The 25,000-nt window shown below is 44.7% G+C and overlaps 1 protein-coding gene across 1 annotated transcript in view; it reads left to right on the forward strand.

Annotated features, from left to right (window-relative positions):
- The window catches only part of eps8a (EGFR pathway substrate 8a, signaling adaptor), a 67,684-nt gene that overhangs the window by 29,368 nt on the left and 13,316 nt on the right, over positions 1-25,000 (forward strand). The window contains exons 2-10 of the mRNA XM_080851466.1: positions 9,972-10,064; positions 12,456-12,526; positions 16,550-16,617; positions 17,624-17,785; positions 18,981-19,130; positions 20,397-20,479; positions 20,816-20,955; positions 23,881-23,954; positions 24,832-24,958. Coding sequence (XP_080707592.1) covers positions 9,994-10,064; positions 12,456-12,526; positions 16,550-16,617; positions 17,624-17,785; positions 18,981-19,130; positions 20,397-20,479; positions 20,816-20,955; positions 23,881-23,954; positions 24,832-24,958 — 946 coding nt within the window. The 5' untranslated portion in view covers positions 9,972-9,993. The remainder of the gene's footprint in view (positions 1-9,971; positions 10,065-12,455; positions 12,527-16,549; positions 16,618-17,623; positions 17,786-18,980; positions 19,131-20,396; positions 20,480-20,815; positions 20,956-23,880; positions 23,955-24,831; positions 24,959-25,000) is intronic.

The raw sequence follows: 25,000 nt of genomic DNA on the forward strand, positions 1-25,000 counted from the left end.
CCGAGCTAAACGCGCTCTGAATGGGTGCGGAGAGTGGCAGTGCCGGCTGCGTAGGTGGCAGCACAATGGAGCGCTGAGAGACACGTGGCCCAGCCTCCCCTGACCCACCCCACCCCACCCCCCCCCCACACACACCCCACCCCACCCCACACACACACACACACACACCCTGCCTTGACTCCTCAGAACAAGTGGGTCAGATTTGCATGGGCAGCGTGTGCAGGGATTATGGAGATGCAAAGCGGGCAGCGTGGCCTTCAAGATACGTGCTTTAGATAGATCGAGGGAGATGGAGATTGGACGGAGCAGACTGTTCCATGCTGATAGGCGTTGTATGGCCTCTGGCTCCTTTTTTTCGCTTGTAAAAAAAAAAAAAAAGGCTGCCTGTTGTGATGTGTTGCTATAGCTACCGTTAGCTGAGCTCATTTCTACTGGTGCTATGTATAGGATTAGCACCGTGCAGTACTAGAAGGGTGATAGACAGTCTGCATAGATTAAAGCTCATCAGTGTTACAGCATCAGAGAGAATTGATTGTCCTTGACAGACCAGTCCGAAGGGCATCTTTAACTGACGGCTGTAATAACGGTGAACTGTGAAATTAAATGAATGGCTTTGAGCTGGTGGACTGGCTGCAAGCAGTCTTGTTGGGGAAAGGTTCCTCGAGTTCTGATGATGCTGATTGGACCGGCTGCATACAGTCTTGTTAGAGAAAGGTTCATTGAGTTCTGGTCTCGTTTGGGAAATGTTCCTTGAGTTCTAAAGGGCCTGGTGAACTGGCTGCCTGCAGTCTTGTTAGGGAAAGGTTCCTTGAGTTCTGGTCTCGTTGGGGAAAGGTTCTTTGAGTTCTGATGCTGCTGATTGGGGTTGGCGCCACCAATCTAGTGTTCCTGGTGACCCAAATACTGATGCCAGGCCGGTCACTCATCAATCATTCATACGCATCAGTCAGCGGGTAGCAGTCTAGCCAGAAAGTGTCTTTCTGTATGTCTCTCTCTCTCATATATACATACACACACACACACACACACACACACACTGACACACACACACACACACACTAGCCACTGTATGCATGAAGGGAGTATTGAGTTTACTAATCACTGTTGCTGTGATGAGAGCTTAGGGTCTATTACATCAGTCTGCAAGCAGTGCCACTGACTTCACAAGGGATTCACTAGTGCTCCAATCGTGCTCCGCTAGTGCTCGCCAGGTCAGCTAAGGCTCCAGCTGACATCCGGAGAGTTCTCAGGGGCATAAAGTCATAACCCAGCTGCTACAAAATGCTAATGTCAACTATGAACGACATTTTGATTAGAAATGAACATTGTTGGGTAAGTTATTCGAAAGCATAGCTTTGCAAGCTACCAGTTAATTCACACTGGAAGAAATTGAACTGCAGCAAAGCTATCCTAGGGAGAAATGACCTATTTAGTAGGTCAACTGAAGGGACTTAGAAAAAGTAGTTAAAACCACTTTGTTTAAACATTGACAATGTACATGTGATTTATAATAATTATATAATATAATATAATTATATAATATAATATAATATATTACAAAAAAGTTACATGCCAGCAAAAACTGCCACTCAGTTGAGTTTTTGCGAAAAGGGCTTACTTGTTCACAGGTCATACAAAAACCAAAAAAAAAACAATACCCCAATATTCATGGGACAGTGCAAGTTACAGTAGAGAAGCAGCGGTAAAGAAAAAAATATTTCTAATTGTCCTAACTCTGTATAGTTTTCAGTAGTTAATGGCACAAAAATGGGCAAGATACTGAAAAATGTAGTTAGGGTGTTAGGCTACAGTGAATAATCGAACTTCATTATGTTCAGTGGTGGCTCGGTATCCCATAGTTATTGATTGGGTTTGCTGCTATGAGAGAGGCGGTGATCGTGTGTAGATATTGACTGGACTGTTTGATTGAGCAGAACATTGGAAGTTCAAAGGCTTTATATAGTTCATGATGTGTGCTTTATTTTTACTGTGGTTCTGTCCAATACTCTTGTCTCTCTCTCTCTCTTTCTCTCTAGCTTATATCTTTAGACCACTTTACATGCGACATGAAAGCGGGAAATCTATTTGCATGTAACATACACGCTTATGTGTCTTCCATGATGGGTCATATTAGATACCCATGTCTGTGTGTGTGTGTGTGTGTGTGTGTGTGTGTGTATGTGTGCATACATGGGTACATGGGTGTTTGAATTGCCTGATCTCTCTTGTATTTCCTCTGAGCTCCTTAAGTTGTGGGCTTCCTCAGATGATCACACCCCAGTGTGATCTGTGTGTGTGTGTGTGTGTGTGTGTTGTATGTGAAGTTTGTGTGTGAGGATCTGAGTGGGTGTTTGATCTCCATAGGGATGCCTGAGCGTAGGCCACTGCTTCCTGGCCAAACTCTCTCCCTCTCCCTCTCCCTCACCCTCACCCTCACCCTCTCCCTCTCTCTCTTTCTCTCTCCCTTTCTCCCTCCCTCTCTCTCTCCCTCTCTCTCTACCTCACCCTCTCCCTCACCCTCTCCCTCACCCTCTCCCTCACCCTCTCTCTCTACCTCACCCTCTCCCTCACCCTCTCCCTCTCTCTCTTTCTCTCTCCCTTTCTCCCTCCCCCTCCCTTTCTCCCTCCCTCTCCCTTTCTCCCTCTCTCTCTCTCTCTCTCTCTCTCTCTCTCTCTCTCTCCCTCTCCCTCTCCCTCTTCCTCTTCTCTCTCTCTCTCTCTTTCTCTCTCTCTCTCTCTCACCTGGCCTCAGGCCAGCTTGGGCCCCCAGCCATCTCCGTTAGGCCACTAAAAAGCCTGCAGCTCTCAGTGCAATCCCAGCCCCTTAAGGCCACCTCCCATTGGGCCTTTTGTCCGGCGCTCCTCCCCTCTCACCACTCAGACAGAGGTATAATGATTCCGTTTCAATAGGATAGTGTGGGAAACCGGAACTAATATATTTGTCGCATCTCAAGTATTTAAGATGTCTGCCAGGTCACTGTGAGTGCTGCCAAACACGGAGATCCATCCCACGCTTTCACAGTGTTTTAAATGGCTCTGATTCAAGAGGGTGCCCACGTACAGTTGAAATGGGTTTCACATGAATGTGTTTTTACGTTTTTACAAATATGTCATGCGGGATATGAGTAACCGTGAAGGTTAACATTTTCTTTGAATTGTAAAATGTTGTTTTGAACTGTTCAAGATCTCAGTGGCTGAAAGTTATCCAATTTTGAATTCAGAAGTATTTTTGACATGTTGCTGTTGTAGTGTGTGTGTACATATATACAGTATATATATATATATATATATGAAATATATATATTTCTTTTAATGTACTTTTTCAGACATGAGTCACTGTTCTGAACACAGCCTGACTAAAAGATGTTTCTAAATCCTGAATAAATTGCCACAGTTAACACCAGAGTTAAACTTTGACTTTTCAACCCTGAAGATCTGAATGATGCTGGATTAATACAAGACTGGGATCTGCCTAAGCTTTGGCACCCTGTGTGGGGTCTATATCTAAGGTACGGCGGAGTACCAACATTGACGGTCGTGAGTCGGCGCTAAGAGGCTTATCGTAGCTGGATTTGTCGCGCTTTGTTGTTATTGTAGGTGGGGATTTTTTCCGTCACTGTTTCCTAAAGCTCAGTGTCATCCACCTGCTAACCACCTCCTCCGTCTGACGGCGAGAGCCTCATTTAAGCTTTGGCTCCGGACCGCTTCACTGCCACCAGGAAGGAAATTGATTCTCATTGATGAGAGCGGCCGTGAATGGCACTCCTTTCAATCATTAACTAGACATTGAAAGAGGTGGGCTCGGTTGTTCGCACCTTCGCCTGCCATTACCATACAACAATGGACATCCACTTAGAACGATGTGCTCCACGGGAAGATGTCTGTAAATGGGGCTTCATAAACTCTGCTGACCAAAGAAAGCCACAGCAAACGACTTTCCAGAATGCAGCAAAAATGAGAAGTCACACTGACAAATACTTCTTGCCTCTTGTTAACAGACCGAAACTTCAAAATCGCAACTCTGACAGAAATCTTCGATCACAGCATTTATTTGTTTTGTACGCCCAACTCTGTGTTGTCTTTGGCGTCCCTCCAAAAATCAATAACACAGATGACACACACACACACACACACACACACACACAGTTCCTGTGAGGTCAGCCGTAGTAAAATGTGTGCTACCATTATGCTGACTGTGACCCATAGAAACCCCAGTATGCAGTTCCAGATTGGTTCGTAACCATGTTTGCTGCTGACTTGCCAGAGATTGGGCAGCCGCTGTACCAAAGGCCTTGCCTCTGTGTGAAACACTAATGCTAAACGCTAACTTTGCTGCGCTAACCAGCCAGATCCTGTTGGGGATCTTGGATACGGCCGCTGTATTTGCAGCCTATTTTCCATGTCCCTGCTGTCCCTAACCTTTAGCCATATCAACCCCTCAGTGAATAATTTGCGGGGAACATGCAGTGATGCTTTGCTTACTTTGGCACTGTGGCACAGGGCAGGCCATAATGCTTAATGCTTAAAGGAAAACCCTCCTCACATACTCCGCCACAAAGCAGCTGGCTTTTTCTGTGTTTGAACTTGCTTGCAATCCTCTGAAAGTGTGCTAGGACCCAGAGGGCCTGGGTGTGTGCTATCATCACTTGTGTGTGTGTGTGTGTGGGTGTGTGTGTGTGTGGGTGTGTGCGATCATCGCTGTGTGTGGGTTTGAGCTATCATTGCTGTGTTTCAGGTCTGTTCATAAAGTAGATCCTTCTTTACTGTAAGCATGGGTGGATCTATGGTTCACTGAGGAGGGGTTGTAGTGTCTGTGGATGGACTCTCAAACCCGTCTCATTGTTTAGGAAACTCTGCTGTCCTGTGTCAGACATTCTTGGTTTAATGACACATTATGATTTATATTTGGTGCGTTTGAGGTGTCCTTTCCTTTTAAGTCACAGAGCTGAAGTCAATCAAATAGAAATACCTGAATAGTTTGCATGATTGGATAACAACTCAAATCAGGACCATATATGCATAGTCCACCTCTTAAAAAAAGGAAATAGGATTGTTTTTATTTCTGCTTACTTGTTTGCATTCTGAGTATTGTGCCATCTGTGCGGAAATGATCAGCATATCTGCTGTCCTTTTAGGCATTTGTATATTGGTATATATAAGTAGACCTCTATGGTATATATAAGTAGACCTCTATGTCATAAAGGTTGTGTGGTGTGACTGGCGTCCTTAAAAGAGAGGGCATTCAACTGTCTGTTGTCGCCTTTTTTTCAAGATGCCTTGCATTTCTAAACTGACTTTAGATACAGGGGAGAATATGTACTGCCCTATTGTGATGTCATTGTTGCCAATAACAACCCACTATATGTAGAGTCTGGGTAAAGTCTCCTCAGACTTGTCCAAGGTAGCTTTTCAACCCGCCCCTAGGGCATAGGTATCCTGGTGATTGTTGTCATGGTGAGGAGGCCTTGAGAGGTGCGATGGGGAGAGGGGGGGAGAGCGAGAGTGTGGAGTGGGTGGTGGGATAGGCATGGGAAAAGTAATCAGAGAGCTTGACTCTACATACTGTGATTCAGTGGTGCTACTTATAACTGCTTGGTGTTCAGCCCACTCACGCGCACACACACACACACACACACACACACACACACACACACACACACACACACACACACACACACACACACACACACACACACACACGCATGCATGCCCCGATGAATCACTCCAAGATCCTTTTGTGTGGCAGGCATTTAATTCCAGAATCTCCTTTTTATTAGCCAGCCTGTATTTCGCGATCCCCCTGAGTGGCAGTTCTGAGGAAGCTCCTTTCTAATTATCTTTTAATCCCAGAGAAAAAAAAACACGACGAAACATTTTTAACACCGCGCGGGCCTGGGATCCCGAGTTCTACTCCGAGCGGTCTTACCTTGACGTGCTGCCACGTGACCGAGTCCTGCCCTGAAAACCTGTGACATTGTGGAAAGGTCTCAGCACGTTGGAGCTACGCTCTGCTGTGTGTGATTGTCCCCCCCAAACCCCCCCCCCCCCCCCCGCTAATGTCTCAGTGTTTTTTGTAACTGTGCAGGTACACTCCATGAAATCTACGATTAAGCATATTACATCATAATCCTCTTTTGTCATTAGTCACGTCATAAATTGTAGTCTTGGGGGGGAAATGGAACTTTAAACCCGTTATGATCATTTAATGAGGCTTTGAGGAGCGCTGGTGCAGATCTCTCCTGTGTAGTGTGTGTGTGTGTGTGTGTGTGTGTGTGTGTGTGTGTGTGTGTCTGTGTGTGTGTGTGTGTGTGTCTGTGTCTGTGTCTGTGTCTGTGTGTCTGCAGTGTAGTGTACCAGTTGTGTGTGTGTGTGTCTGCAGTGAAGTGTACCAGTATACGTGTGTGTGTGTGTGTGTGTGTGTGTGTGTCTCCAGTGTAGTGTACCAGCCTGTTTTTTTTGGTAAACATTCATGCTCTTATCCGCAGCGAAACCAGAACCAAATCGGATAAACACACAAGGTTCCCACTGGGCCCAGCATGTGACTGGCTACCTCTGATGTACAGTACATCCCGTCGGGTCAGGAAAAGCTCTCCATGCTAATTGGTGGTGCGGTGCTGGTCCCAGTGCTGTGTACTTAGGGACATGTGGGTTGACTGGAGGCAGGTGTGACCTTGTGTTTTTGGCTGGTGGCAGGGTGCAGATTAAACCGCGATTAGATGTACTCTCTCTCCACAACTTTTATTTACGTCGACTGACACGCACATGGACCCGCACGCAATGAAGTACGATATCGCAGGTGCGTCAGTGGGCCTAATTGCTTCTTCGTAGCGCCCCTTGCTAGTTAGTGGAACTCCGCTGAAAGGCAATTTCCCTCCAACACCTGATGCTCAGGAAGACGGCATAGCAGCTGGAATAACTAAGCTGCGCTGTCAGAGCCAAAGCTACCTTAATTAAATAACAAACTCGAAGTGCTCTAGGTCCCTCGAGGAAGTTCCTGTTAGTTGCAGTAAATCAATAACTTTTTCTCCGTTAGCTATTTTGTATCTGCTGGCCTAAGGTGTTTTAAACACATAGATGAGGCAACACTGGTATTCACTGGTATCTGTGACTCACAGGTACTCTGGCATTTGTCCAGGACCCAAACATTAGGCTACACGTTATTTTCAGAGCTTGGCCTCGATTCCAAAGATAGGATCTGATCAGCCTCTATAATTTTCCCTCACTGTCTCAAGCTCTGTTCGCTCTTCACCCCATGCGGATTGCGGTGCCTGATTCAACCAGTTCAACCTTTGCTAACCTCGTCTATCTACATTTACATTTACATTTATTCATTTAGCAGACGCTTTTATCCAAAGCGACTTGGACTGTCCCTCCACACACATTTTTACATTTACACTGAAGCCACACTGCACATCAGGAGTAATTAGGGGTTCAGCGTCTTGCTCAAGGACGCTTCGACAGGGAATTGAACTAGCAACCTTCTGGTTACTACACGACTTCTCAACCTCCTGTACTACTGTCGCCCCTAACGCCCTCTAACATTAAGGGCGCTGGGGATTGGTTTCCTGAGGTTAACCTGGGTTTGGTTAAGAAACTGAAAGCCTATTTTTGTAACACTTGGAAAGCTATTATTGCCTTAGGATTCCTGACAGTCTTATATAAATGATTGTTAGGAAATAGTTCATGGCACAGTCTGTACCCTTGGGAAGAGTGCTTGAGTGTGTGGCACTTCCGCCAGGGATGATGGGGTTTGGAGGGCATCTCTCTGATTGGATGGTGTAGTTCCTTTTGAAAGTGACTCTGTTCCGGCAGAGATAGTGACACACACACACACTCTGAATTTGATCTCTGCATTTTACCCAACCAGGGTAGTGATACACACAGCACACAGTGAAGTGAAGCACACTAGCCCGGAGCAGTGATCGCGGTTAGGTGCCTTGCTCAAGGGCACCTCAGCCCTGGATGTGGGCATGGGACTGCAGTGCTCAACCACTTCCCCCGCCCACATTTTTCTTACCAGTCAGGGATCAAACCCTTCCGGTTTCCAGCCCAACACCCTAACCAGTGGGCCACGGCCGCCCCTTTAACCCAGTCTCACTCATTCAGAACGATGCAGATGATCCCTCTATAGTGTGTCGTTAAAGCTAAAGATGGAGTTGACATGATGAGTCATCTGTTATGTGTTGTGTTTACGTTTGTCCTTGGTAACAAGTTTTATTCATTACACTGAAAACACTTTATGAGCAGGATTTGCATATCTACTCTTTTCTCTCAGTAAGGTCTTGAATTTAGTGAGCTGCATAATTGTGTGTTTTGAATGCTTGTGCATCTGCCTTTCCACTAAATTATTACATAGAAATCCCTAATCCAAAAGAGAGTTACACGTAGACCTTTGAATAGTAATGAACATGATGGTGACGGTTTTCACACATGTGGCATGTGGCATGGCAAATGGGGCCCTAGAGAAGTGTGAGGACACAGTGACAGTGACTCACAGCTAGAGTCAAAAGACACTTTGTATTCACTATACTCATATTCACTATACTTATATTCACTGTACTCATATTCACTGTACTCATATTCACTATACACATATTCACTATACTCATATTCACTATACACATATTCACTATACACATATTCACTATACACATATTCACTATACACATATTCACTATACACATATTCACTATACTCATCACTATATACATATTCACTATACTCATATTCACTATACACATATTCACTATACTCATAATCACTATACACATATTCACTATACTCATAATCACTATACTCATAATCACTATACACATATTCACTATACTCATAATCACTATACTCATAATCACTATACACATATTCACTATACTCATATTCACTATACTCATATTCACTATACTCATATTCACTATACTCATATTCACTATACTCATAATCACTATACTCATATTCACTATACTCATATTCACTATATACATATTCACTATACTCATATTCACTATACACATATTCACTATACTCATATTCACTATATACATATTCACTATACTCATATTCACTATACTCATATTCACTATACACATATTCACTATACACATATTCACTATACTCATATTCACTATACTCATATTCACTATACACGTATTCACTATACTCATATTCACTATATACATAATCACTATACTCATAATCACTATACTCATAATCACTATACTCATATTCACTATACACATACCGGTATTCACCATTGCCTCTTGACTCTCTGAGGTACCAGTGAAATGGAGCTGTAGGGTTGAAGAATAAATGCAGGTTTCTATTTGGAAAACTTTTCCATCTCCCAAAGTGGATATGAATGGGAGATTCTCTGTGGCCCTTTCTTCTGAAGAAAACATTTTTAAACAATATAACGTTTTAATACAAAGCATTTTTGGTTTATATTTACAAAAGTGCTATAATTGAGACAAACATTGCGTTTCAACCTTTCGGACTGTGTAATATAAGGAGAACTCTTCCTTTGAAAATCATATTTGTGCTTGACAACCTCTTCCTAGTGTGTCTAGCACTTCGACTAGTGCTTAGCATTCCCACACTTCTTTTTCTTTTCTATTTTGTTTCTTTATTTCTTATGTAAAGTAGTATGTATTGTTACACCAGGGTTCTAATGCTCGTAGCTTGACACACTGTTCTCTCCCTTGTTCGTCGCTTTGGATAAAAGTGTCTGCTGAATGACTAAATGTAAATGTAAATGTGTGTCTGGAATCTCTGAGGATTTATCATGACCAGTCTCCCATGTGGGCGACAGTGATATAGGAGGTAGAGAAGTCGTTTAGTAATCACAAGGTTGCTAGTTCCTGATGTGCAGTGAGTCATCAGTGTAAATGTAAATGTGCATACATCCTTGTAAGTCGCTTTGGATCAAATGAATAAATGTAAATGTAAATGTAAATGTGTTTTGTTTCCTCTCAAAGGTGACTGTTTGCCGAGAACTCCATGATGAACGGGTACTCCTCCGCCCCCTCCTACTCCACCGGCGGCTTCGCCTCGTACGCCCCCCAGCAGAAGTGAGTGTCCCTCCACACACACACACACACACACACACACACACACACACACACACACACACACACACACACACACTCACACACACTCTCACTCTCACACTCACACTCACACACACTCTCACTCTCACACTCACTCTCACACTCACTCTCTCACACACTCACACACACACACAAACACAGTGCCTGTGAGTACAGCCGTACTCCTACGCCCCCCAGCAGAAGTGAGTGTCCCTCCACACTCGCACTCGCACTCGCACTCGCACTCACACTCACACTCACACTCACACTCACACTCACACTCACACTCACACTCACACTCACACTCACACTCACACTCACACTCACACTCACACTCACACTCACACTCACACTCACACACAGTGCCTGTGAGTACAGCCGTACTCCTACGCCCCCCAGCAGAAGTGAGTGTCCCTCCGCACTCACACTCACACTCGCACTCACACTCACACTCACACTCACACTCACACACACACTCACACTCACACTCACACTCACACACACTTCAAGTGGGAAGTTAGTTTGCACAAAGTTGATTTGGTTTGGCATTCCTTTCAAATACAAACTTGCTTTAAGATTTGATTAGTAAGTTTTAAGATTTCTCCCTTGAGAAACTCTATGAATCAATCATAGTTACATATTAAAGCTGGCCAACAACATAGTCTCCTCTGACCCAAACCATGTCAACAGTGAATACAAAATGTTACCATCAAACCGGACATACAGGGTTCCATGGTTTAATATGGACAGAAAAATGGTCTGATTATCAATTGTCATCATCATCATCATCATCATCATTATCATCATACTGGTCCCCCAGAGAGAGTGTTTAATATAATAAAATGTTTTATCAACAGCCTCCACGTTAGCCTTTTAACCCCTGCAAAGCCACTGACCGTACTCCCCTGTCTTGTCTCAGCAAAATTGATCCAGTTACTCAATTGTCTGTGTCCTATTTGCACTAATAATGGAGTAGTTGTTTCACCCCCCCCCCCCCCCCCCCCGTGAACAAAAGCTTACTTTCTAGGCCAGATTTAAAGGCCCTCAGTTTGTAGGTTGTTTCTCTAATCGGTTTTAGTCCTTTTTAGTGAAGACAGTTTATACGTTTATATGTATTTCTGTACGAGTTACCTTTTCACTGCGGTATTGTTACTGCGGTATTATTTGAAAAAAAAAAAAAATGTTATTCAGTTTTATTTTGAATGGCTATTTTTACTCACCCTGGTGTGACGTTAAAAAGTAATGGAGGACATTCACTCCTGTAGACTAAAGGGTATTGTTGTTTGTTTGTGCCCAGTGGGTTCTGGCTCCGAATATGCCACCATATTAATTGGTTCCATCTATTATTAATCCTCACCCAGTCAGAGGAAGCTGCGGAGTCAGGGCCGATCAGGTGTCCAGGTGACTCGTCAATGCCAAATGTCCAATGACGTTGTCAATGCCGAGTGACACCGGAGCCGCTGTGGTGCCAAAGAGCATTCACCCGCTCCTGCCTCTGCCGTAAACGCAGGACAATGGCAAACAAGCGCTCTTGAATTGCACCTTATCTTTCAATCTAACTGACTCTCTTCCTTTCCTTTCCTTTCCTTTTCTTTCTTTCTCTATTTCTCTTTCTTTCTTTCCCTTTATTACTTTTTCTTATGATCTCTGTCTTTTTCATATACATATATATTTTCTTTCCAAACTTGTGTGTGTGTGTGTGTGTGTGTGTGTCTGTCTGTTTCTTTTGTCTGTCTTGACACGTCTATCTTTCATACACCCTCCTCTCCTTTCCCTCCTCCTCTCTGTTTCCTTTTTCCATCCTCTTGCCCCATTTCTCTCAACCTCTACCCCACCCCACCCCTCCTCTCCTCTCCTCTCTCCATCCCCCTCTCATTCCTTCATGTCCTGCTCTCCTCTCTATTTCTGTCTCATTCTCTCTCTCTTCCCTCTTCTCCTCTCTGTCATTCTCTCTTTCCTCTCTCTTCTCTTCTCCTCCCTCTCCTCCTCTTCATCCCTCTCTCATTTCCTCATTCCACCAACTCCTGCTCTGCTCTCTATTTCTGTCTCATTCTCTCTGTCCTCCCTTTCTTCTTCTCCTCCTCCCCTTAACTCTCTCTCTCTCTCTCTCCTCCCTCTTCTCCTCTCTGTCATTCTCTCTTTCCTCTCTCTTCTCTTCTCCTCCCTCTCCTCCTCTTCATCCCTCTCTCATTTCCTCATTCCACCAACTCCTGCTCTGCTCTCTATTTCTGTCTCATTCTCTCTGTCCTCCCTTTCTTCTTCTCCTCTTCCCTTTAACTCTCTCTCTCATTCTCTCTGTCCTCCCTCTCTCCTTCTCCTCCTCCCCTTAACTCTCTCTCTCTCTCTCTCTCATTGTCTCGTTTCTCCCTCCAGTGGCCATGGTTCCCCCTCTCCTGAGCTGCCACAGAGGAACGCCACCAAGTCCAGTGCTAAGGCTCTTTACGGTGAGTGTCCACACAAGCCCAAGTACCATTCCCTGTCGAATTGTCCTTGGGCAAGACACTGAACCCCTAATTGCTCCTGATGTGCAGTGTGCCATCAGTGTAAATGTAAAATGTATACATCCTTGTGAGTCGCTTTGGATAAAAGCGTCTGCTAAATGACTTAATGTAAATGTAAGTACCAGCTTACAGTCTCTTGTGCTGCCCTTCTTACACTGACCGGCAGAAACAGGATATAGGGCCTCTATCTACATCTATACATCTTTGTGTCCTATTTCTATAGTGAAGCTATCCTGTCAAATCGTCCTGTCAAACGAGAGATGTTTTATGATATGAATAACAAAATATATGTTGCTTTTAATAGTATTACTGTTGATAATGAGAACAGATCTAAAGAACTCTTCATGCTTTGGACTTTGTTGTGTGAGGGTATGTTGGTGTTCTGCTGGAGTTAGGTGTCTGAGGGTATGTCGGTGTACCGCTGGACTTTGTTGTGTGAGGGTATCTTGGTGTTGTGCTGGAGTTAGGTGTGCATCCTGCATGCTGTGTCTCCCTCTCGAAGGCAGAGATGCTCTGAATGCTCACCAGCCCACTGCAGCCGCTCACATGGGCATTCAGCATTCAGGCCACATCCATCAATTCAGCAGGGCATGAGGAGGCACAAATGGGGTTTATGAATCAGTATTAATCCAGAGAGCAAATGTGTGTGTGTGTGTGTGTGTGTCTGTGTGTCTGTCTGTGTGTCTGTCTGTGTGTGTGTGTGTGTGTGTGTGTGTGTCTGTACACATGCCTGCCTGTGTGTTTGTTTGTCTGTGTGTGCGTGCCTGTGTGTGTGTATTTTTGCGTGTATGTGAGCATGTTGTGTGTGTGTGTCTGCGCTAGCCTGTGCGGCTGTGTTTGTGTTTATGGTGAGTGTGTGTGTGTGTGTGTGTGTGTGTGTGTGTGTGTGTGTGTGTGAGTGGGAGAATGTTGGATGTGCACTGGGCATGGTGACCTGGACACAGGAGTGGCACACCCTTATCACGGGACCACAGCCTCACCCCTCCCTCACCCAACACCCCACACCCCTCCCTCACACAACCAGCCAATCACACCTCTCACACAGCCAGCCAGCCAATCAGCTGTTAGCCACCTCCAGCCTGTTTGCTTATCTTCCACTGCCCATAATGGCCTCTGGGTCACACCTTGAGGAAACTGAACAAGTGACCGCAGAAGCAGAGTGAAGCTCAAGGACTAACGGACACGCCACCATGCTCAGCTGATCCACGCCATCCCCACTCTCTGCTGTAGCACACACTCTCATCCGCCGGCTTCCTCACTCGATCACCCACTCCGCTTCATCGACCACCACCGCCTGGTGGGCTCCTGTGATTTACAGTAATATGTCACCATGGCAACGTGAGAGGTTTCTCATGTGTGTGCTTCATTTTCAGTGATATGGGTGCTGATGTGAAGGAGTGCTGTACGCGTTCGCATTCTGAGACCGTACACTCAGTTCCTTGTCATTGTTGCCACCTCCCCCCCCCTTTAGCGTAGACTGCAGAGGCATTTTATTTTTCCGCCACACCTCCCTATCACACTCGCATCAACCCCATGGCAAAGCTGCGCCATTGGTGGACGGCATCGCAGTGGGTGGGACTAACCCTGCCAGTGTCCAATCGCTGCGTCCAACCTGGCCCCGCTGCTGCAGAAAGGAGGAGTTGTGGGCAGCCGTGATTTCATCCCTCGATTGTCTGTTGGGGTCTCGGCTGTGGCTCTTTCCAGGCTCAGCGGTTGCCCTGCCTCGTGCCTGACGGCAAAGACTGACACTGGCTGACACCTTCCATGGGGAGCAGCTGGGGCCTGTCTGTGTTGTCTTGAGTCTGACCCTGTCACTGCTGGGCCTTCATCTGTGTCTGTGTCTGTGTGTGTGTGTGTGTGTGTGTGTGTGTGTGTGTGTGTGTGTGTGTGTGTGTGTGTGTGTGTGTGACAGAACAATACAGCGCAATAGAATGGAAGGGAGCAGTTGTTCTCTTTTTCTCGCTGCCGCCCCTGTGATTCTAAGGACAGATGGAGAAGTTCTTGTACACTGGTTCTTAATTGTCCTGTCAAACTGTCTGTATCACTTCATTATTTACCTTGAAGAGAGGTACGATGGGATTACAGGTTAGAGACGAGATGAAAACGATCCCGTTGTCTCGTTCTGGCATTAAGATATTTGTTGTCTCTAGCAGTAACAAACAAACAAACAACTCAACAGGCCGGATAATGTATGTAGATGGACCTTAAAAGGCTGAAAAGCTTGCTGTCGGATTTCAAGGCAGCTGAAACCTTGCTTTGATCTCTCCCACTCACAATTCAGCCTGAATTATTTTCATAATCACACATGCAGAGAACCTCATATTCTGTTCAGTTAATGATTGACTGACTGTTGAGTCTGATGGGAATGTTTGAAGTCCTGGAAGTCCTGAAGGTCATGGCCAAATGTTTCCCGGAGATCAACTGTATCGCTTATCACTTAGTCTGAGTCATATCATTAAGTCATATCATTAAGTTAAATCATTAAGTCGTATCATAGCATTAGTCATTTCAAACATTACTTGTCAGCTTCCTAGATATGTTATCAAGCTTTTGAATAAGACTATGAAGGTTATGAAGAGTAATGTAGAGCGCTTATTATCAAACATTTCTGAACAGATCTTCGAGGGGATCCCTTGCCATCGTGACCTCTGTCATCCATGTTTCCAGTTTTTTGTCTGCCTTTTGTTATTCTCTCCATTCATCACCCTCTTCTTTCCCCTGCATCACATAAGAAGGGACAGATGGACAATACTTTTTTCGCACATCTGCCAAACACAAAAAGAAAGGTAGCTATAGCAACTGAGCTGGATTTCAGGACTCTCGGGGTGTTGTGCTACTGTCCCTCTGCAAAACCAGAACTAGTCTAAATTTTGTCTACCATAGACATATATAGGTCTATGACTATATGTCTCTATATATGTCTATGGTGTCTACTCCATGTTCCTGTCAGGTGACCCAATAATAATTGCCTATAGGCCTATGAGTTGCTCAAGGTCAGAGGCAGTGAGTCTAACCGAGTAAGTTATGGTTCCAATTTATCCTCCTGCCTGCAGTTGATTTATTTCCCAATTCCTATTCTCCAGGTGGACAATAAAATGAGATGATCGAATGTTATTGCAATAAATGAATCAAATTTTGTTATGATACAAGGACCTCACTTGTTCTTGGTTTTGCAGACTTGCAGACTTCTCTTCCTGTACAGCCCACCCACCAACCTCCTTTTCCAGAGTGGCTTTGAGTGCGAGTGTGTGCTTTACGATCTACACCACTATCGGCGTCAGAATTGCATTTCCAAAAAGCATTGTTGTGCAACGACCATCATTAAACGGGTCTGTCTATCATTTTGAGAGCATCGGATTTCTTTGTTGTGATGGTCTGAAGGTGCTTTCGGGAAACACAAGCCTTGGGCTTTTAAAAGGCTGCAACACAAATTCTGAAGGCTAAAAGCCACTAAAACCTGTGCCAGCCTCTACCTAAGAGCTCTGTCTGTGCCAGCCTCTACCTGGGTGCTCTTTTTGGGTGGTAAAGAGTGAAACCTCATGACCTCTGGATTTCTGTTATAGGTAAAAACCTTCACCTGCAGAAACATCACAACAATCATCGTCCTCTGATTTTGTTAGCAGTTTAACGCATGGCATGGTTTGGTCTCTGAGTGTTACTGGTTTACAGGTTATAGAATGGCATGTTTTGCTCTCTGAGTGTTACTGGTTTACAGGTTATAGCGTGGCATTGTTTGGTCTCTGAGTGTTACTGGTTTACAGGTTATAGCGTGGCATGGTTTGGTCTCTGAGTGTTACTGGTTTAAACTCTCCTTGCTCATGGTTTGAATATTCTCAATGCTGTATGACAAACTAACGTCACGTTGAGCTGGGTTTGGCAAAATGATGAAGGTTATAGAAGGAATTCCTCTGCTTGGCTTAGTTAAAACAAACCCGTTGGCATGACTGTTCTGTTTCTGTCTTTTAGAACAAAGGAAGAACTACACAAAAACCAGTATTAACAGCATGACGGACACATCCCAGTACCACGTGGAGGTAAGTACCACACCAACAGCGCTCCCTACGATCCAGGTGAATCTATTCCAGGAAAACAACACCCTGACTATTTTAGGACCACAGCAAACTACATTCCTGTTTGCTATCCCTAGTCAGTTGTTGCGGTTTTGACTTAACTCTTCACCTTGGCTGACCTAACACATCAAACACGTCACAACATTTCTGTATTTGCCCCCTCTAATGAAAACTCTGTTTGAAAACTCTTCCCCGCATGACTTCATTTGTGTCCCTGGTTGTCTTTTGTTGTAGTTTGGGAAGTTACGGTTCCACGGGGCAATGGCATTAGTTATGCCCTTAAAATAGAGAGCGCTGTTTTGTAAACCGGGTGAAGCTTCCCCTCTGGTCATTCAGCGGTTGTGTAATGTTTAGCTTGTGGACTTCCCCAAAACGAGCAGGTTGTGGCCTTTCCACTTCAATATCATATTACAGCACCCTTGTTCTATTGTAGTTTCTCTGCTTAGAAGAGTCTGGCAACGATTTGTGGCAAATACGAGTGTAAAAGTGTAGTGTAATATAATATAATTTAATCAATATAAGTATTGGTAAGTAATTCTTTGCAGTGAAGATAAGGTGTATGTAAGCAAAATGAGTATGTAGCCAGATGAGTGTAAATGTTCTGTCTAGAAGAAGTGTATTATACTTAATGGTATGATACAAATATTACACTGTTCATTTTAATCACTTTTAATCACGTTTAATCATTTCGATCACCTGATTAACCTTTATTAGAAAAAAATATATGGTCGTATCCGGCTGTTTTGTAACTTTCCTAAATGACCTGAAGCACAGGAGGTAGAGAAGTCGTTTAGTAATCAGAAGTTTGCTAGTTCGATTCCCTGTCGAAGCGTCCTTGAGCAAGACACTACACCCCTAATTGCTCCTGATGTGCAGGGTGCCATCAGTGTAGATGTAAAATGTGCATACATCCTTGTAAGTCGCTTTGGATAAAAGCGTCTGCTAAATGACTAAATGTCCTCTGCCGCAGCACCTGACCACGTTTGTGATGGATCGGAAAGAGGCCATGATCACCATCGAGGATGGGATCCGGAAGCTGCGTCTTCTGGACGCCAAAGGGAAGGTGTGGACCCAGGACATGGTCCTCCAGGTGGACGAGAAGGCGGTCAGCCTCATTGACGCAGACACCAAGGTGAACCACTGCTCCCCCAGGATTAGCTGCTAAGCTACTAGGGAGAGATCCTTTGGCTAATTATTAGATATCTTTGTATTAATGGCATTCAGGAGCCTGTCAGTCGCTTGAATCTGCCTTGTGTTTAGACTTCCATTAAAAATGGGTACAGATCTCACTATCATTCTAACTCTGGAGTTGGAAATGAAATCAGAGAAGTTCTATCAAAGTTGTGCCAAGGCTCATTATTGGTAGCCTGGTGACACCAGCCTACGTTTTTCCACCTGAATTGATTTCAAGCTCATACTCAGTCTGGCCCAACCCCATTGACAATCGTCTCCAGAACTCAAAATTTTGCAGGACCAATCAGCGAACAGTTCAGAGCTGTGACGCAAAACTCGCCTTGGAGGAAAAGACACGAAAAGCTATCGGAAAAGTTGTCTCAACTCTCGAGAACATCAGAAAATTAAAAGGAGAACAAGAGTATTTTCTTGTAAGTTTTATGATTGGAAAGGATGTCGTAGCTCTTCTCCCAACTGGCTTTGGGAAGAGTTTAATCTACCGAATGCTTACTAAACGTTGCTGATTGGTTAAGGGAACTCCAATGATTTTAAACCTCAAGATAAGCACCCGCCCATCTCGGAAACCAAAATGCATTGGGTTGGCCCAGACTGAAAGACGGAATGAAATGGAGTCACAGGCTGGCAATGGCCAGGCTACATTATTGGTGGCTTGAGAAGCAGACCTATGTTTGAACAAAGGCAGACTTTCAAGCCGTATAAAATTCTTGATTTTCTTTCCACATTTTGTACAAGTCACTCTTCACCTTTGCTAATGCCGTGTCACATCTTGACACGCTCGTCTCGTCTCGTTAGCTCCGTCCTGTATTTGCTGAGCACCCTCAGTGTTCCCAGCAGCCCTCTTTCAGCTGACTGACTTGGCACTGCCACTCTCCCCCCCCCTCCACCTTTGTCATGTCCCGCACAATGTGTCTAATGATTAACATGCCCCCCCCCCCCCTTTCTGGAGTTAGTCGGGGAAGACAGAGGCCGGACTGTTTTTATTTTTGTTGTTTGTTTGATTCCTATCTTATTTCTGTTGTATGTCTGATTCCTATTCACTTCATAAATCTTGCTGCTATGACACCTGAATTTCCCTAACGGGATTAATACAACTTTATCTTATCTTATCTTATCTTATCTTATCTTATCTTCAGAATGAGCTGGAGAACTTCCCCATCAGCACCCTCCAGCACTGTCAGGCGGTGATGAACGCCTGCAGCTATGACTCCATCCTGGCCCTGGTGTGCAAGGAGACGGGGCAGGGCAAGCCTGACCTGCACTTCTTCCAGTGCGATGACATCAAGGTGAGGCTGGGGCCGAGTCAGAGGCCTGGAACACGGGGAGGGGAGGGGAAGGAGGAGGAGGAGGAGAAGGAGGAGAAGGAGGAGGAGGAGGGGAGAAGGAGGAGGAGGGGAGAAGGAGGGAGAGGAGGGGAGAAGGAGGGAGAGGAGGGGAGAAGGAGGAGGGGAGAAGGAGGAGGAGGAGGGGAGGAGGAGGGGGAGAAGGGGGAGGAGGAGGGGGAGAAGGGGGAGGAGGAGAAGGAGGAGGAGGAGGAGGAGGAGGGGGAGGGGGGGGGGATGAAATGGATGCTGGAGGATTTGTGTTCTACCACTTAGCACCCCCTATGGGAGGAGAGGATGATTGCAATGTAGTCTGGGGATGTGGCATAAAAAGTCCCCTCTCCTGTCTGACACTGACACCCTGCACAACTGAAACATTGCATTCCACATCCTTCTGTTTGAATGAATATTTTCCCTTGTTTGGCTATGTCCTTGCTTTGAAGCTCACTAGCCAATGACCAAATGACAGAATGTAAGACTGTACGTGTAGCACGGAGGACTGAGGATATAAAAAGGGATATCTTTTCTACCCCCTGTATTTATTGCTCACAAATGTGAAGGTTGTAATGATTTATTATGGCCGTAAGCTTCCGAGCACCACCGAGTTACTGTATTTACAGTTGAGGAAGTGTGAAGTTGTTTCGCAAACAAAAGAGCCGAAGCACGTGGCTGTGTTTTTATGACATGTGGAAGATGCTAATCACTGATATGAGCTTTAAAAGCCTCTCACACACTTCCTCTGGCTGTGAACTGCCATATCATATAGTGCATATTAATCATGCTACTACATTCCTGGCTGAGCTGTTTATGATTATGAGTGGCTGAAGTGAAGGGCACACAGGGCAGAGTTGCTGCTTGGCATCCTCCTGGCATGACGGCAGCTTTTACAGAGCTGACCCACTGGGCGCTGTTGAGCTGGCAGTCATGTTTAACCCTGTAAGACCCAAGCATAAAAATTATTTCTAAAACATTTTTCTTTTTAAGTCAGATGATGTTTTAAGAGTCTTCCGATGCAAATATGTTTTTGTACGTTTTTAGGGAAACGTTGTAATATTGCAACGTTGGGCCTAGTTGGTAGCAGAATTTCGGCATTTGCTCTCAAACTGTGAGAACAAATACAATAACAATACCAACCCACTGGGCGCTGTTGAGCTGGCAGTCATGCTATCGTGTGAGGAGAAGAGAAGTGCTGACATTGACCCATGTTGTTATTATTGCTTCCCCCTCCAGGCTAATTTAATCCATGCCGATATCGACAGTGCCATCAGTGACTTCAAGGGTGGGAAGGTGAAGAAGAGGCCAGAAGCTTTAAGGTAATAAAACACACCTGATTTTTCTTCGGATATCAAAGTGTAACTGTATACTTGTTATATGTTTGGATAAAAGTGTAAATTAACACAACTGTTTAGCCTCAGTTTCCCAGAATCCTTCTGTGCTGAGCAGCATCTCCGTACCCATGGCTGAATGCCCTCTGTGTAACCAAAATCTCTTCCTCATTTGTACATTAGACCTGTGTAAAGTGTTTAAAAGGAGGAAGCTGGTGTCGCTTCAATTGTTTCCTGTCTTTAGTTTTATATATATATATATATATATAGAGTTATTCTTCCACCAGTGAACGCTCCATGTTTTTCTTCCTCCCTGTTGTCCAGGATGATCCTGAAGAGTGACGGGGGCATCATCCCGCCACCCCCCGCGGCCCCGGCTCCCCAACCCCCGGGAGAAGACGCTCAGGTGGACGTGAAGAGCAGGGCGGCCGCCTGGTCAGCCTGGGCCAACGAGCACCAGGAGTGTAAGTCTCCGCACGATCATTAGCGCAGTGAGCACCAGGTGTGTAAGTCTCCGCACGATCATTAGCGCAGTGAGCACCAGGAGTGTAAGTCTCCGCACGATCATTAGCGCAGTGAGCACCAGGTGTGTAAGTCTCCGCACGATCATTAGCGCAGTGAGCACCAGGAGTGTAAGTCTCCGCACGATCATTAGCGCAGTGAGCACCAGGTGTGTAAGTCTCCGCACGATCATTAGCGCAGTGAGCACCAGGAGTGTAAGTCTCCGCACGATCATTAGCGCAGTGAGCACCAGGAGTGTAAGTCTCCGCACGATCGTTAGCGCAGTGAGCACCAGGAGTGTAAGTCTCTGCACGATCGTTAGCGCAGTGAGCACCAGGAGTGTTAGTCTCCGCACGATCATTAGCGCAGTGAGCACCAGGAGTGTAAGTCTCCGCACGATCATTAGCGCAGTGAGCACCAGGAGTGTAAGTCTCCGCAAGATCATTAGCGCAGTGAGCACCACGAGTGTAAGTCTCCGCACGATCATTAGCGCAGTGAGCACCAGGAGTGTAAGTCTCCGCACGATCATTAGCGCAGTGAGCACCAGGAGTGTAAGTCTCCGCACGATCATTAGCGCAGTGAGCACCAGGAGTGTAAGTCTCCGCACGGTCATTAGCGCAGCGAGCACCAGGAGTGTAAGTCTCCGCACTGTCATTAGCGCAGTGAGAACCAGGAGTGTAAGTCTCCGCACGGTCATTAGCCCAGTGAGCACCAGGAGTGTAAGTCTCCGCACGATCATTAGCGCAGTGAGCACCAGGAGTGTAAGTCTCCGCACGATCATTAGCGCAGTGAGCACCAGGTGTGTAAGTCTCCGTCGAGCACGAGCGCAGTGGGAACCAGGAGTGTAAGTCTCTGCAGGAGTGCAGACTCAGTGGGCTGACCGGACCGCATTTAGAGGAGAAGTGTGTGTGTGTGTGTGTGTGTGTGTGTGTGTGTTTGTGTGTGTGTGTGTGTGTGTGTGTGTGTGTCACTGAATAACTCAAATATAAATATAAAACAATCCACCGGGTTTAGACTCATTGGACTGACCTGAAAGCACCTAAAGGAGAAGTGTGTAGTGTCACTGAATAGCTGAAATACATCCAACAATGACAGGGGTGTGAAGGCGTGATAAAAGCATGGTTTCAGTGCAGTGGTTCTGTTGAACTGTCTTTGCCTTTGTTTAGGTTAATCCTGAACCGATTCCAGATGTGAACAGATGCTAAATGAATACAGGGCACCCGCCAGAATTGTTGGTACCCTTTTGCAGTATGAGTGAAAATGGCTAATGAAAATTCTCCTTACTGTTTATCAAATGTTGTCTTTACACAGCAAGTAAGTCACAGTTGTTCACAAAATTCATTATATTCCAAATACCACCTTTTGCCATCAGACACCACTGTGTCTTGTCTCATACTGTCTGATAAGACACAGACGACAGGATTATAGATACAAAAAAAATGCCTTATTGTGGTGGAAGGCTCTAGAATCTTTCCCATGGTGAGGGATGACTAAGGGATTTATGCCCTGTCTCGCCTTATTGTTCTACCAGGAAATCAGAAACAGGAAATCACGGATCACTGAGTGTTTTGAAATGTACACAAAGGGCAACATTGAGTTCAATATGCCTGGGATCATTCTTCATTTACATTTCCAAAATCAAATTTCTTGGGGTAGAAATAATTGTGATTTTGTTTTAAAAATTGTGATTTTTTTTTTGTCACTCATGGTTGTTTTATTCATTATAATAAAATAAGATGTATTATTATTATTATTATTATTATTATTATTATTATAATAAGATAAGATTATCTTATTTTCAATATAATATTAGGACTAATAACTGAGACTGGGATCATTCTTCATTTACATTTCCGAAATCAAATTTCTTGGGGTAGAAATAATTGTGATTTAGTTTAAAGAAAATAGTTTGTCACTCATGGTTGTTTTATTCATTATAATAAAATAAGATGTATTATCGTTATTATAATATGATAAATGATCTTATTTTCAATATAATATTAGGACTAATAACTGAAAATGATCAAAATGATGCTTTGAGAGCTAAGACTGTCTTTTCTTAGTAGATATCAGGAAAAATAAATAATACCTTAAAAAATAAAGCCTAATTTAAACCCATCAAAGCCTGAGGAAAAGTACTTTTTTTTGTACACATTTTACAATTTTTTTTTCACTGAATTTTTGCCAGGCTTTCTTCCAAGTGAGAAATGTCTTGCAGGTGCAAAGTCAAAAGGTGTCTTCAGAGCAAATGTGCACCATTGTGTACTCTGTCAGAGTTGAGAGCTGTAATTTCACCATTAAGAGCCACTCAGACACACCTGAGACTCTCACAAAACCTGTCTGAATTTCCCCCACTTTCTATGCTCCTTCCTGCTCGGTAAGAGGCAGGCTAATAATTATGACTTCCATTACTGCTAGCTATTGTGAGCATTGGAGAAATTGAAAAGAAAAAAAATGTATCACCATTATGTACACTGCTGTCCACACAGATGCATTATGGGCAGTAGAAGGTTGTACCACTAGGGGGCAGTCTTTAGCTGAACAGTGTGTTGTGTCCTTTGCTTGACCAGTTGATGCGCTCATCTTGTATAAGATGGCCTTTGTAACCCCTGGCTTTGTCCCTTTCAAGGCTGCCAATTGTCATGCTTTGAGTGTGAGGCTTGGCTGCTTTCTCAAGCAATCTCAAGCAGTCAGGCCATCAGGGTCAACAGTAGTGCATCTCATACTGACATGTTTTATTTCACACCATGTTTTATTGTCTCACTGAGTTGGTGTGTAATCTGTGATGTGTGTTGTGTGTTGTGTGTGTGTGTGTGTGTGTGTGTGTGTGTGTGTGTGTGTGTGTGTGTGTGTGTGTGTGTGTGTGTGTGTCTCTGTATGCCTCTCAGATGACCCACAGCAGCAGTACTCTGAGCAGGACGAGCCAGCTGAGATGGCGGCTGCACGTGTGGACAGGGACGTGGTGAGTTTGAAACCCTCTTCTCTCTCATCCTGGGATCCCCCCTCATCTCTCTCATCGTCTATTTACCCTCTCGTTTCTGGTTTTGTCTCTTGAACTCGTGATCCTTTCGCTGTCTCGCCCTTACAAACCCTTAGTCTCGTTCCACTCATTTTCTCATCCTCTGATCCCCTCGTCTCATCCCAGGGAGTCACTTGCCCTCTGTGAGGGAACGGGCGGTCACCCCACGTTGTTTTGGGAGGTTGGGCCTGGACTGGGTGGTGTTGTTGGGAAGAAGGGTGCAGGAGATGGTGGCTTCCATATAAAAATATATTCCTATGTATTTACTAACATGGGGGATTTTGTTTGTATCCACCCCGAAAAATCCCAGTCACACACACATCTCTCTCTCTCTCTATCCCAGTCACACACACATCTCTCTCTCTCTCTGTCCTTTGCTAATTCAATAGGGCAGCATCACTCTGCTCACCTGCCTTGCAAATTGAATTAGCCTCACAGGAGATTCTTGCATCTTGAGTTAGAACAGTAAAACATTGTAATGTTTATGTTGTAAACATGGTGTCAGGTGTGTGAGGGGGAAAGTACATTTTTCAGCATCGTCAGAGAAGTGACTTCGTAATGACATTGTTTTAAACGGTGCAGCCTTCTGATCTTTAGCAGATGTGTTACTTTAATATACTTCAAGATGGCTGGTTTTATATTTTGTGTGAATATGAATAGTTCTTACAGCTAAAGTGCAAGGCACATATCCTTTGTTAGCGTATTATTGAATAATGTATTGATCATACTAAATAAGAAGCAATCACAGCATGTCCTTGTCAGAATATAGCTTCTAGTGTCTGGTCTATGTGCTGAAACTAATAATGGACTCTCTATGCAGCAAATCCTGAACCACATCCTGGACGATATCGAACACTTTGTCACCAAACTTCAGAAAGCAGCCGAAGCTTTCAACGAACTCTCCAAGAGGAAGAAGTCGAAGAAGAGCAAAAAGAAGGGGCCTGGAGGTGAGACTATTCTGAGTCTGATGTCTTTATTTTCACTCCCAC

This window comes from Sprattus sprattus (assembly GCF_963457725.1).
Source record: "Sprattus sprattus genome assembly, chromosome: 14".
NCBI lineage: Eukaryota > Metazoa > Chordata > Actinopteri > Clupeiformes > Clupeidae > Sprattus > Sprattus sprattus.